The 13,653-nt window shown below is 38.2% G+C and overlaps 3 protein-coding genes across 5 annotated transcripts in view; 1 reads left to right on the top strand and 2 right to left on the bottom strand.

The window, feature by feature from the left end:
- The window catches only part of dab2 (DAB adaptor protein 2), an 11,374-nt gene extending 10,696 nt beyond the window's left edge, over positions 1-678 (bottom strand). For all 3 annotated transcript variants that reach the window (XM_016288175.1, XM_016288193.1, XM_016288202.1), the window contains exon 1: positions 527-678. The gene's annotated coding sequence lies outside the window, so the exon portion shown is untranslated. The remainder of the gene's footprint in view (positions 1-526) is intronic.
- Positions 679-2,672: 1,994 nt separating this feature from the next.
- On the top strand, positions 2,673-8,251 carry c9 (complement component 9). The gene is made up of 11 exons (XM_016288167.1): positions 2,673-2,787; positions 2,936-3,044; positions 3,209-3,359; positions 3,463-3,613; positions 4,030-4,168; positions 4,991-5,428; positions 6,493-6,733; positions 6,904-7,035; positions 7,335-7,510; positions 7,603-7,831; positions 7,930-8,251. Exons 1-11 carry the CDS (start codon positions 2,711-2,713, stop codon positions 8,079-8,081), a joined length of 1,995 nt encoding a protein of 664 aa, XP_016143653.1. The 5' UTR covers positions 2,673-2,710; the 3' UTR covers positions 8,082-8,251.
- A 3,465-nt stretch (positions 8,252-11,716) lies between these two features.
- LOC107597997 (growth arrest-specific protein 1-like) lies at positions 11,717-13,395 on the bottom strand (the record flags this gene model as incomplete). The annotated part of the gene is made up of 1 exon (XM_016289238.1): positions 11,717-13,395. A coding segment is annotated over one exon (819 nt), but the record flags the coding sequence as incomplete, so codon positions are not given.
- Between the last annotated feature and the right edge of the window lie 258 nt (positions 13,396-13,653).

Below are 13,653 nucleotides of genomic sequence, written 5' to 3'. Positions count from 1 at the left end.
ACATACATATATACATATATATACATACATATATACATACATACATACATACATACATACATACATACATACATACATACATACATATATATATATATTATCACTGATGCTGAAATGTATTATATCATGTAACTTTGTAGTCTATTTTTGTTTTCAGATAATTGAATATTTACATAGGCCTAGTAGGTTACTAAAACGTAGCACATAATTGCGTATTGAGTATTTTTTTAAATCCCTAGTTTATTTCGTCTCCATTAATTTGTAGTTTAAAGGCTGTAGGCTATTACTCCTGTGAAGTGAACAAAATCCCTAAATAAGACAAGAAAATATATACAGCGTTCATAGTCATTTCGTTTTTTAATGTAATTAAATTTCTCACGTTTCAACGTATCTTTACTTTTGCTACCATTCATCACTTTTACTTGCCATCAAGTCAAATACCAACGCATGCCGAACTGACAGGTAAGACAAATAACAAAACGCCACAGGTAACACGCAGAGCAGCGCCAGAGTATCAGTCACTTACCGCAATCATGCACTCTTGAACTCCACACCTGAAACACTGATAACTGCCTCAGGATGATGATGATGCAGATGAACGCCGTGGACAGTTTGAATGAGTGTGAAACCTAAACCAAACAGGCGGTCCTCAGCCTCCTCAAACTGCTGCCGCTACCGAGCGCCTCCCACAGGTACCGCGCACCTTAACTCGACCTTTATAACCTCACCTACAACTATGCAAATACTAGTGATTGATCAACCTTAAATTGAAAAACACAGATTATTTTAGAAAAAAGCTCAACTTGAATATATATTGCATAATATGGACACATTTTGTATATCAATAGGCAATTTCTCCTGAAAGATTTGTTAAAATGAGAGCTCACATACTTTTACATAAATTTTGCAATGTGCAGATTTCCCTTTCATTAAACCCTAGAACTTTCTGAATGCCAGAAAAGAAATTCAGCTCTCTGTTCATCCTTCCTTCCTCACAACCCTTCATCTGCTGACACTGCTGATACTGAAGAGAAGGAATGGGTAAAAAAATGCTCGCAAAACTATATATATAGCAGAAATAATACTAAACAAACATATCTTTAAAAATATGTCAGTGTGTGTTATTGTTTGTCTCAAGGTGCACATCAGTAATGTTTTTAAGGTACATTTATAAAATCGAGCTACTTATATGTCCTAACTAAACTATGGCCTAATCCTGTTTTATAAGCTCTGTCTGTGAAACCAGGCCACAGGCTATTTGCATATGAAGTTCATGTATTTAGGCTATGTTTTGACCATATAGTCTTACTCTAAAATGATCATTTTCATAATTTTAAATACTAAATAATAATAGGATTTTAAAAAAGGAATATTATAATTCCAGATTAGCTGGCAAAGTATTACTGTCTCTAGACCAAGAAGTTTTACTGTGGTTTTGAGGTTGCAGATACAGCCCATATAGTAGAAGTCTCCCACAGTGCCCCAAAAACAGGAAAAGAGGAGAGGAGTGCAGTTCATGCCCCCTCCACCTTCCTGAGTGAGCCGAGGGGAAGTGTCTGAAACATTAAAAAGTGGTGTTCTCAGCACATAGCTGTAGTGTACAGGACAGGATCTATGTTCATGGACCTCTACTTTGCATGGCCAACATTCCTCTTTGTTTTGTGACATGGTTGAATTTGATGAGTGAAGAAGGCAGCGGACTTGGCACAGATGATGTACAGGCTGCTGATAGGTCATTCACTTTGAAAGTAGGAATCTAGGCTAAAGTAAATACTTTTCTATGTGTATTACATGTTTGCACCATCAAATAATTGATTTGAAGGAATTTGATCATAAGTAATAAAGTAATACTTAATTAATAATTATGTAAATAAGTATAGAGTAGGTAATGCTTCTCACCACAAACATCCATAAATGGGATTGTGCATTAAGACTGACATCTGACGTTTATAAAACATTCACCAAAAGAACAGGCACATTCTCAAAAGTCTGCAAGTAAACACTTTTGGACTTCTGATATGTCAATAGTATTTGTTTGAGATTTCAACATGCGTCTGAAATCAATGGTCTCATGGTCAGAAAAAAGGTTTACTTTTACACTAAACTGAACTGAAGTGGAACTAAATTGAGGATACATAGAAATCGCATACTTATTTGTATGTACTTATTTATACATATTTATTTTACTTATTTGTTTGAAGAATTTGTTGTATTATTTAAACATATTTACCTTTTAAGTACTTCACCCAAATAGAACAAACAGAATGTAATCCCAGGATTGGGTAACATTTTATTTTATGGGTAGTTTTTATTTAGTAATGTTTTTGCACGTTCCTCGTTTTTTATAAAACTACTATATCAAATACTCTTTTTGTAGAGTAGACATATGAATGATTTGTACTTAATACAGAGAATGCTAAAAGTATTTTAAAACAAGAAAATACAGATTCTGTGACAGGTCCAAAAAAAAGCTTGAAATATATTAGTCAGATAGTTAAACATAAGACGGTTGCGGTTAAAGTCGCGTTATCACATGATTTCAGATATCTGGGAAAGCACAGAGATATACACAAACCTTTGGAGACACACACATTTCCAACCCTCTTGTGAATTCTAAAAAGCTTGATGTTAATTATTAATCTTGAATCGATACTTAAATATAAGAGTACAAATTCCTACACACATTCAAAGGACCGTTCAAAGTTTCACCATGAAGGCTTTAGCTGCTTTATGTGTAACAATATGCATTCTTTATCAGGTTAATGGAAAGAGCATAACGGACCATATGTATGTATAATCCACACAAATTGGAGTGCATACTACACTAATAGATTTGGAAAATGCAGGAAATGTTTTTGTGTGTGTGTGTTAGACCAAAGTCATGCACTAGAATGGAGTTGGAATTGTAAGTGATAATTATTTATCTTTCTCAAAGGCAAGGGTCAAGACGAGAGGTGCGGGAAATTAATGATCCCGGATCAATCGACTGCAAAATGAGTGCCTGGTCTCAGTGGACGTCCTGCGACCCGTGCACTAATAGGACGGTACTGTAATTCCTGTTCTCTCCCTGTTTCTCTTTAAACACCTATCTTGTCATCTGTCTCACACTTGTGAATGTATAACGTCTTTCAAATTGTCATGTGAAATCATTCTGATTTAGTAATAATCCAGCAAGTCACACAACATAATCTGTGTCTGTGTAACACAGCATCGCTCTAGAGGTATTGAGGTCTTTGGGCAGTTTAAAGGCTCTAGGTGCATAAACCCAATTGGAGAGCGGAAACCCTGTAAACCTTCTACCAAATGCCAGATGGACCCTCCACCTGTCTGCAAGAGCTCTCAATGGTGGTGCTCTTCAGGTTAGTATTTTTTTCTCTTTGCAAAGCTGGCCAGTAGAAATTCAGTTGCATAGGATGAATTTTTAAACAATATTCAGTATTAAGAATATTACTCTGCCCTAAGGAATATGTATAAACAAAAATCTGAGGTGTAACGGGGATAACGACTGTGGAGAGCCTGATACGTCTGATGAAGATGAGTGTGAAATCATCAGGACACCTTGCGGCAAGACAGCTGTATTTGAGTCTGATATAGCCATCCAAGCTGGATACGGGTCAGAGTCTTTTGTATCTCTCAATATTTGCTCATAATATTTTAATTAAAGTTCATTTGTTCAACATATACAAATGTTGTATTAATGAACATAAGGTTTTATTCAGCAAGAATACATCAACTTGATCAAGAGATATTTGGAAAAAAAAAATCATCAAAGAATTCTGAAAAAAAAAGCTGCTGTAAAATATTGTTTATTGCTATTTCACATTGGGGTTTGCATTAATTAATGATAACATACACTCTTGCAATTTCTTTAGGCATTATGGAACAACGAATAAAAAAACTTTTTTTAACTGTAATTATGAAATAGAATAAAAGTAATGACTGACAACACAAATGTTGCAATTAACACTACAGTTCTGGATATACAACTTCAGCACATTTTCTAAAGATGCTTAATTACTGTCTCAACAGAATAAATATTCTGGGATCTGGACCTCGAATGAATCCCTTCAATAACAGATTCTATAACGGTCAATGTAACCGGATCAGAGAACCATCCACATTGGAATATAACAGACTGCCTTGGAATGTTGGAGTTCTCAACTATGAGGTGGGTCTCTCATTTTACTGTATGCTTGATGTCAGCTGTTGTTTTACAAAGCTTTTGAGTATAAAAGGAATAGTTCACCTAAAAATTTAAATTTGTTGAAAATGTACTTACCCTGAGGTCATTCAAGATGAATAAGTTGCTTTGGAACAGATTTGGACAAATTTTAGCAGTACACCACTTGCTCACCAGTGGATGCCCTGTGAATGGGTGCCATCAGAATGAGAGTCCAAACAGCTGATAAAAGGACACAGTAATCTTCTGAAGCAAAAAGCTTTGTGTTTGTAATAATAAACAAATCCATCAGAACATTTTTTTTACTTCAAACCATTGCTTCCAGCTAAAATAGGAGTCATCTATGTATAGTATTGCTTTCTCAAGTGAAAGGTTCTCTCATCTGAATCAGGAGATAAATATGCACAGATAGAGCACTCTTTTGGTGTGAGAGGGCAATAAGTGACTTTTTCACTGAAGACAGCATTATTATGGTTCATGGACTCTTATTTTGGCCAGAAGCAAACGTTTTAATTTAAAAAGCTGTTTGGACTCTCATTCTGACAGAGCCCATTCACTACAAAGGATCAATTGGTGAGTAAGTGATGTAATACAAAATTTCTCCAAATCTGTTCTGATGAAAAAAAGTAGATTTTTTCATTTTTGGCTTTACTGTTCCTTTAGCTGTGAGGCGTGAGCAAAACAAACTGTAAATCTCCTAAAAATGAGTGTGAGACAAACAAATAAGTAGTTAAATGCATTTAATTTCTAACAAAGAGAACCATCTAAACAAAAAAAGTAAAAAGTCTTTACCTGTTTCCTTATCTTCAGACAAAAGTGGAAGAGAGCAGCTCTAAGGAGATGTATGAGGACATTCACTCTTTAATAAAGGAGATATCTAGGGAAACCTCTACATCTTTTGAAATAGGCTTAAACTTCAAGTTTACACCTACTGAGCCCTCCAGTTCTGGTTCAGGTGAGGCTGACAGTGCTGGTGGAGGTGGTGAAGCGGCCAGTCCCGATGTGGGCGGTGCAGTTGAAGGTCCTGGTGATGGCGGTGAAGCTCCAGGTCCTGGTGATGGCGGTGAAGCTCCAGGTCCTGGTGACGGCGGTGAAGCTCAAGGTCCTGGTGAGGGCGGTGAAGCTGATGTTTCTGGTGCAGGCCAAAATACTGGTCCTGGCTTAGGTTTTAGTGCGTCAGTAGGATTTGACACTACGCGATCAACAACAAATATCATCAAACAGCTGTCAGAAATCACATCGACCAAGGTGAGATTCAGGTTTATTGCTTGTTCTCTTTTGAAGAGCTATTTGCACTTTATTGATTATAATTAACATCTTAGGCTAATGAGCCACCATGTGCATAGAACAGGCTGGAATTCAAAACTGTAAAAATGGGGGGGAATATATATACATATATACACAATATAAAGAAGTCTTTTGCTCATGTAGGGTCCGAATATAAATAATAAAGACTACCTTCTTAGTCCGCTTCTACTAAAAACTAGGGGTTGCACCGACTAATCGACTAGTCGACTTCAATGCTCTGCCATGACACTTTAAGCTTGACGTCGACTAGTCGCTGGTCCTATAGACGCCGCAACAGGATAAGAAACCTTTGAAGGACTTCCACATTTACGCTCCGTTTCCAAACAGTTAAAATGATAAATAAATGCATACTCTGAAAGCGCTCCACAAGACCTGTGATTATATTACTGGATGCTCGAAATTGAACGGGAGAATACACGTTTTAAACAGCTTATTATTGTACAGGTAAATGAATCGCCGTTCTAATCGAATGCGCTGCTGCACTGTAACGCACACACATAGGCTACAGACAGTAGCGCGTACATCACGCGCACAGAATCATTCAGCGCGGAAATGTATTGTCAACACTGTTCTGTGATTTCTCAATAAAATAGCTTAGAAACTGAAAAGTTCAAGCATATATTTCTTAATAACTAAATTCCACAGCTTCACTACTAGTAGAGAGACGCTGCCAGGTCGAATGAATTCACACACGCAATCGCTCTCACTAATGCATTCATATTAATGTAATCTTTACTGTGCTACTTTATCTGTATCTGATTTAGAATGAGCAGAAATCTGTGAGAAAGATAACGACCCAAAGACAAAAGAACTGATCAGAAAGCTGTTATAGGAGCAACAGCCGTAGCTGTGCACGAGGTGTTTGTCTCAGCTCCAGACTTATTTGTTCATTAATGACGTCATCAGCGACTAGTCGACTTCGACTCGACTTTCATCACATAAAAGTCGACTTCAAAAAATCAGAAGTCGTTCAACCCCTACTACAAACACATGTTCTCTTTCAGAGAAAGACCTTCATGAGAGTGAAAGGCAGAGTGCAGCTGGCAACCTACAGGATGAGACAGCGAGGGATGGAGGTGTCCTCAACGTTCCTGGATGATGTGGATGCCCTGCCACTTACATATGAGAAGGGCCAGTATTTTGCTTTCTTAGAGGACTATGGAACACACTTCACCAAGAACGGAAAGTCTGGTGGAGAATACGAACTTGTTTATATAATGAATGAGGATGTTCTCAAACTAAAAAGTAAGTTAAAAATCCAATTTCATTAGTTTTTTGTAAAATATGGAGACAAAGATATAGGCTACATGATTCAATGACAAGGCATTAATGAGAAGCATAGCTCACATTTTCAGCCTGAAAGTCTCATTAAAATATTTGTTTTTATTTGATGGTTCAATTTAATCTGATTGCAGAGGTCACAGAATCCACAGTCAAGGAATGTTTAGAGCTTGGACTTAAGGGTAACTTCCAGTTTACTCAAGCAGTAACAGGAGGAGGACACATTAAACCAAAAAACTGTAATACACTAACAGAAAAACCCACAGGTGTGTATGAGTATACCTTTTTAACAGTAAGCTATTAGGATTGTTCACTCAAAACTGAACAATAAAATGGGGTCCAGTGTTATTTTGGCCCCAACTGACTTTCATTGTATTAATAAAAACAGTTAATTTACAGTAACTTTACTATTTGTGTAAAAAAAAAAAAGAAAAAAAAAAGGTTTGGACCTGAGGGTGAGTTAATTGAAGATGGAATTAAAATTTTAGTTTGAACTATCCCTTCAAATTAATCAGACACATGCTTTCTGATAAAAAGATAAATTGCTCACAACCTTGTTCACCAGATGACAGGAGCACGAAGGGGGTTATTGATAAAGTGCTGATCGCAGTGAGAGGGGGCAGTCCGGCTTCAGCAGTAGCCATGAAGTCTCAGCTCACTAAAGATGGCATTCTAGACTATAATCAGTATGTGGAATGGGCAAAGACCGTGTCTGCTCTGCCAGCTCTCATACACAGTGATGTGAGACTCGCCTCGCCTTTACTTTACTTGCCAGTGCATGCGTGGTAACTGCTGTAATGGAACACAATTTGTTTTTATTGTTGTGTTGACAGCCTGAACCCATCTACAATGCAATCCCTTTGGACTTTCCTGATGCTCAGCCGAGACGGGAAAATCTCAGAAGAGCCCTGGATGACTATGTGGCCGAGTACAGCGTGTGTAAGTGCCAGCCGTGCCAGAACGGTGGCTCTGTGATCCAGGTAGATGGGGAGTGTAAATGCATGTGCCTACCAGGGACTGAAGGTGTTGCGTGTCAGATCATTGAGATGGAACTGGTGAAAGGTGTGTGTTTCTGTGTGAACTGGCCTGTAAAACTTCCATAGCGTTCATTTGTGTTGGTTTAAGTTGAGCGTTCCCTCTGTCTGTTCAATCACATCTAGCTAAGTCTTTTGAACAACTGGGAAACTGGGGCTGTTGGTCTTCCTGGTCGCTCTGCTCCGGGGGTCGTCGCAGACGAACGCGCACATGCGATACTCGCGGTGTACCAGGAGGAATCTGCAGAGGAGACGCAACTCGTGAAGACTACTGCTAATATAGTAGTTCAAATACACAAATAATCATGAGATAATAAAAGTGTTGTGTACAAAATAATATGCAAATGAGAATTGCATGTACATTCAGATAGTTCTCTCATGTTTGACAACACTGCCATAACATACAGTGATGGTTTCACAAATAAATTTCATGTCACTTTAAAATATACCATATGATATTAATTCACTAAATACCATTACCTATTTAAGTTTAGTTAAACTAAAGCGTGTTTCCTCCTCTCTCACATCATACTCATAACAATAAGGTGATATGAAAATCAAAGAAAAACTGGTGGTAATTATCCTATCTATTAGTAAAGCCACAAGATTTACTCACATAAACAAGAATTTACTAGAGGATGAATGTCAGTGAATGAGACCTTTGCATCTTTGATCACTTTGACTGTGAATTGATAGTAACCTTAACCAGACGTTAAATGATATGACTAGAATCCACTTACACAATACAAATTTTTAATGAATTACCATCCTCATATTATTATTTATATAATATAATAATATAGCATATTTGAACATGTAATTTAAAGAATAGCCTTTTTTAACGAGAACTATTGTTTGGGGGCACACAAAGAAGAAATGAATGTATGAGGAATAGATATGATATTGAAGTAGATGGCTCACTTTTCACTCTTCTTTGGCCTCTAGAGGTCGGGTTAATAGAGTAGCACTCTTAGCTCCCTAGTGAGCCTCTGAGAAGCTCCTTTCAGCTTCAATACCCTTCAAAAAAACACATTATATTCTATTTAATTCATGTTTATTTGTAAAGTGCTTCAAAATTGTTTCAAAGCAGTTTTACAAAAAATGCATGTTTCTACATTACAAGTAATTTGTTATCAGAGGTGACTCTCAAAATAATGTCCATATGGCAGACGTGTGTGTGTGTGTGTATATATATATATATATATATATATATATATATATTCAGATGTAATAATATTGATCAGAGAAAATGAAAGAAAGGGAAAATATCTCAAAGCAATGAGCTAAAAGGTGCACCTCCTGCTTCACCCCTAAAGAAAAAACTAAAATGTCCCAGTGCAGTCAGATTCTAACTTCCCTGAGGTCATGGCATCCATTGAAGTTTCTAAGAGCCGTCACGCCACATTACCTTTCCCATCTGTCTCAGAACCGTGAAAATTAAGCTATGCCCCATGTCAGCACAGTTTTGTCTCTCCTCTCACACTCTTTTCACTGCTCCCCTCTTTTTCTTCATCCCCTTGATGGAAGAAAAATTAGACATAGAAGAGCAATCAAGTCATATGCACCCATGCAGTCCAGCTCACTACTGCAGATTAAAGTATGCTGATGGTGTGGAGGGGTCCTCTGTTTGTCCATGTAGGGTCATTCAGAAAAGGCCCTTCACTGCCTGCCCTTCCCCCAAATTCCTTCTTTAAGAACCCCTTGAAAACCAACCCCCTCTTCCCATCCACTGGCCTGACAACCAAACCTTTTTTCTTTCTCCTGCATTCCCCTCTCAAAATGTTTTCATGTTTGGTTTATGTCAACAGCTGAAATGTACTATGGATAAAGTTTCCACAAAGAGAAACTGCTCCATGTCTCATTGCTTATGTGACACTATGATGTAGATGAACTGTGTTCAGTTGAGAGGACTATTGTGATTTTATATCACATCCTGAATCTCACATTAAAGCCAACTCAATCTGTACACATGCTGGCACAAGTTACACAAAAATTAAGAATTTGAAAGTAATAGGAATCTTAAACACAACGTTTTCTACTTGTTTTTCACTTCCTTTACACTTAAATCTGTGGACATAACTGGATTAACAACAGTGTTGTCAGTTTTAAAGGGGCCTGTTCTCAACAAAAACTGGATGTGACAGGTTCAACACAGCATGCCTGATCTGAGAAATGGCTCCCCTTTTACAAAGTCCCAGTGGGGCCCTTCACCTGATGAGGATGAATAGTCAGTTCACCTCATCTTGTTACTTCACACTGAGAGAAAGCAACAAGCGGAATAGTTCAGTTACGAGTCAGTATGCATTTTTGTAAATACTTTAAGAAAAGAAAGAAAGAAAAAGAAAGAAACCTAAACAAAAAATATTTCACCTCTCTAAAATATGTAAATATATATATATGACATTGTTTTTGCTTATTATGTTATAAAGTAGCTAAATTCCAGACTATCAATACATACATCTTTTCTGACAAAGTTTTACATCACAAAAAAAAAAAAAGAAATCCCCAAGGTTTTCCTTACGAAACTAAAATACTGCTTATTTATCCAAATGATTTGCTCTCTCAAAAATAATGTATTTACTTTTTCCTATTAAAATGCATTACTAACATGTATAAATACAAATAAGGCATAAAAATATTGAAGAACGTAGTTTTTGAAAAAGTAACCTCCTCCATTTGGACCAGATTAACATAATTTACATTGTACTATCTTCTCCTTCTGCTCTCTCAAGAACGTTCACTCTGCTCTTTCTAGAGGTGTCAGCTAGAAGACAGAATGAAGTGCCAGGTCATTGTGTACTGCCTCTATTGTGTGTTTAGTATTAGCATGACAGAAGTGCCACTCGACTTCTCCTTCATTCATTAAGACTGAGAAGCCTAGTCCCACGTCTGCCTTGAAATGAACTAAGCACCACGGCTGCCATCTTGGATCTCTAGAACTCTTGTAGCACTGAGAAAATCATTGAGAAAATTCACAATTTTCTCAATGATTCGTTTCTGTGAGAGGCTGACCTTTTTTAAGGTGCTGGGGGAGGGCAAATTCTAATATATTTTATGGCATAATACCTTATTGCTCTTTTGTATTTGGAATGCTAACTAGGTATCAAGCTGGTATTGTTATATTAAACTTAACAGAACAAAGAGGCATATGGAATCTAAGAGGAGATTTGTACTACCCAAGTGCTACTCACACTGAGAAGCAAACTCTTTTGAGCAGCGACAAGCCCACTTACACACACAGTAGCAGGCTGAGTGCGTTTGTGATGGCTACTTGAGGCTTCATTCACACGAACACCGCTTTTTTCCTTGTCAGCCTGAGTGAAGACTTTAAATAAACACTCGGGCTTTGAACAAATAAGCCAGTCTCTTGGCTCATGCTCAACTCTGATCCTGTTTAAAGACAACCTCATTTGTTTCCTTAGATGTTGAGAGTCTCTGGGAACCTAGACTAACTCCCTCTGTAAACATTTATGTTTACAAGGTCAAGTGCAGGCACAGACAGAGCCAAGATGTTTGACTAGCACATGCTCATGATAAAGACTTTGGTAACATTTATAAACTGCAGGGGATATCAGGTGGAAATTAAAGCTTTTTTGATGATGGCAGACACGGAACATTATTGACTAAATTACTTTAGAATGACTTGGGATATTTCATGAATCTGCTTCCGAGTGTACAATAGAAAGTAAAAACATACATTCATTTAGCTGACATCAGATCTGCATGTAAAGTTGTTGTATTAGTTGTTTGTATAGTGAAATAACCAGGCACACAAGTCAGATGATCTTTGGAATAATTTGAAGCCAATCTTTATGAACATTATAAACAGTATTCCATGGTATTGTTTATCAACATTATTCACACAATTATATGATACAGAAACATAATACACATTTACAATAATCATTTTGTTTACACTAACCAATCTTTCATACAAAAATAAACTAACAATATTTATTTATCTTTTTGAATAGCAGTTTCCACAATAGTTCATAATAACTTAATATACAGTATACTAGCAGAGCATATATTTCCAACATATTTTCTTTAGCCTACATAAAAGACAAATGACTCCTTTTCATGGTGTGCGGATTTTGGTATGCAACTAGGTTTTTAAAAACAAACTTTCATTATGGGATTCTGGTTTTCTTCTTTATTTTTATCCAGTGGGCTGTTTATCTCGTGTACCTGTACATTTTAAGCGCCTATAAGCAGAAAGCAGGGCTTTCTAGCCAAGTCCCAACCACCCCCCAAAAAACGAAAAGTTCGAGACTAACATGTTTTGCCCATTGAAACATAGGCTACTTCACGCGGGGCAGATAATACGACCAAATACACTGTGCGAATTATTCCATTACTCTTTCAGGGGACTATTTTTCTGTCAGTAATTTACGATATGAGATTCGTGTCGTGGTGCGCCCGCACTTCAACTAAAGACGTTCTGTACAAAACACAAAAGGTCTTGTCATATTTTTGTGTGTAGGCTACATCTACAATAAAGTGATAGCATGCTACTTTTATCGCGGGACAGTGATCGCGTAGCGCTATTGTTGCTTTTAGAAACCTAGAGACTTCCCCAAGTGTCTTAATACTTGGACTAAAACGTCGTATATATACACACTTGTGTATATAACCCCCTCCACACACACACACACACACGCACCTTTTGTTTTTACTTCAATGTCTGGGGGGGAGGGGTGTTGGGGCTTAATTTTGGGCCCTAACCATTATTTCCACCCAGGCCAAATATGCAGTTAATTCTGAAAACATGCCCTATCTTACTATAACAAGAGAAGAAAGTGTCAAAATGGTGGACATCACAATCGAACGCTTTTGTGCTCTTAAATCCCAGGCATCACTTTCCTCGTCCTCATAATCCGTCTCGTATTCGTAGTCCAAGTCGTCCTCGGTATCTGAAAAGCCACTCCCGCCGTACCGGTCGTTAAAGCAGAAGTTTTTCATGCTGCCTTTGACATACTCGCATATGGTCCTCTCTGTGCCGTCACACACGCAAGTGTCCAGCTGCTGGGCTTTAGGGATGGAGCGCATGTTCGTGATGACCCGCCGGCAGTCGTCAGAGCAGCGCTCTCCGCCGAAGAGTTTCCTGCAGTGATACAGATAGCCCCGCATGGCGGTGCTGCACTCGGGATCCTTCTCACACTGCTTACGCGCTTCGGTGCAGCCCATGTGGCTCGTTCTGGGCATACAGGGCTCAATGGCTCTCTTGGTCATCTTGCATAGAGTGTCCGAGGCGCACTCGCAGTCCTCCAGTGCCGGGCCGTTCACAGTCAGATTGAGCTGAATGATGGAAGAAATGCAATGGCTGGGACATTTCTTCCTGTTGCCGTTTATCACCGGACCGCACGCGTGTAGATACTGTGTGTACGCGTAGTGACACTCCGGTTCTCCTTGGCACTTCATGATGGCTTGCCAGCAGATCAAACGCTGGTTGTGTGCCGGTGATGCGGTGGATAAACGACTATAACATACCAATGCACAGCCGATGGACAAAATCAATATTTGCAGCCGTAGAATGACTGGAGAGTTGCCAGAATGTGCCATTCCTTTATAACGCAGAAGCTTAAAAGTTAATTATTAGGTCAAGGGATTCCATTTGTTGGTTTATAACCCATAATGTTTCTCCACCAGAGACTGAGATAAACAACTCCTCTTGTTCCATGCCCACCGTCTAGCCGCGTTCTTCTATTGACCACTTCAGATAGTTAAGTATGCTCATATTTGTTCCTTCGATATCCGCAGAAACGTGTATCGAAACTCCTCCATGGACAAAACACCAAATGGTTGGAAACGAACCGCCGCGAAAGCAAAACGTGCAGCAACACTTTGAAG

This window comes from Sinocyclocheilus grahami, unplaced genomic scaffold (assembly GCF_001515645.1).
Source record: "Sinocyclocheilus grahami isolate Dianchi unplaced genomic scaffold, SAMN03320097.WGS_v1.1 scaffold12.1, whole genome shotgun sequence".
Lineage (NCBI taxonomy): Eukaryota > Metazoa > Chordata > Actinopteri > Cypriniformes > Cyprinidae > Sinocyclocheilus > Sinocyclocheilus grahami.
This window is presented reverse-complemented; position numbering and strand designations above follow the sequence as displayed.

What these genes read in the sequence shown, in the direction of transcription:
- c9 (XM_016288167.1), top strand. Translation starts at nt 2,711, where the DNA reads ATGAAGGCTTTAGCTGCTTTATGTGTAACAATATGCATTCTTTATCAG. An exon ending in ACTAACAGAAAAACCCACAG is followed by an intron (nt 7,036 to 7,334) that starts GTGTGTATGAGT and finishes CTTGTTCACCAG; the next exon opens with ATGACAGGAGCACGAAGGGG. An exon ending in CAGCTCTCATACACAGTGAT is followed by an intron (nt 7,511 to 7,602) that starts GTGAGACTCGCC and finishes TTGTGTTGACAG; the next exon opens with CCTGAACCCATCTACAATGC.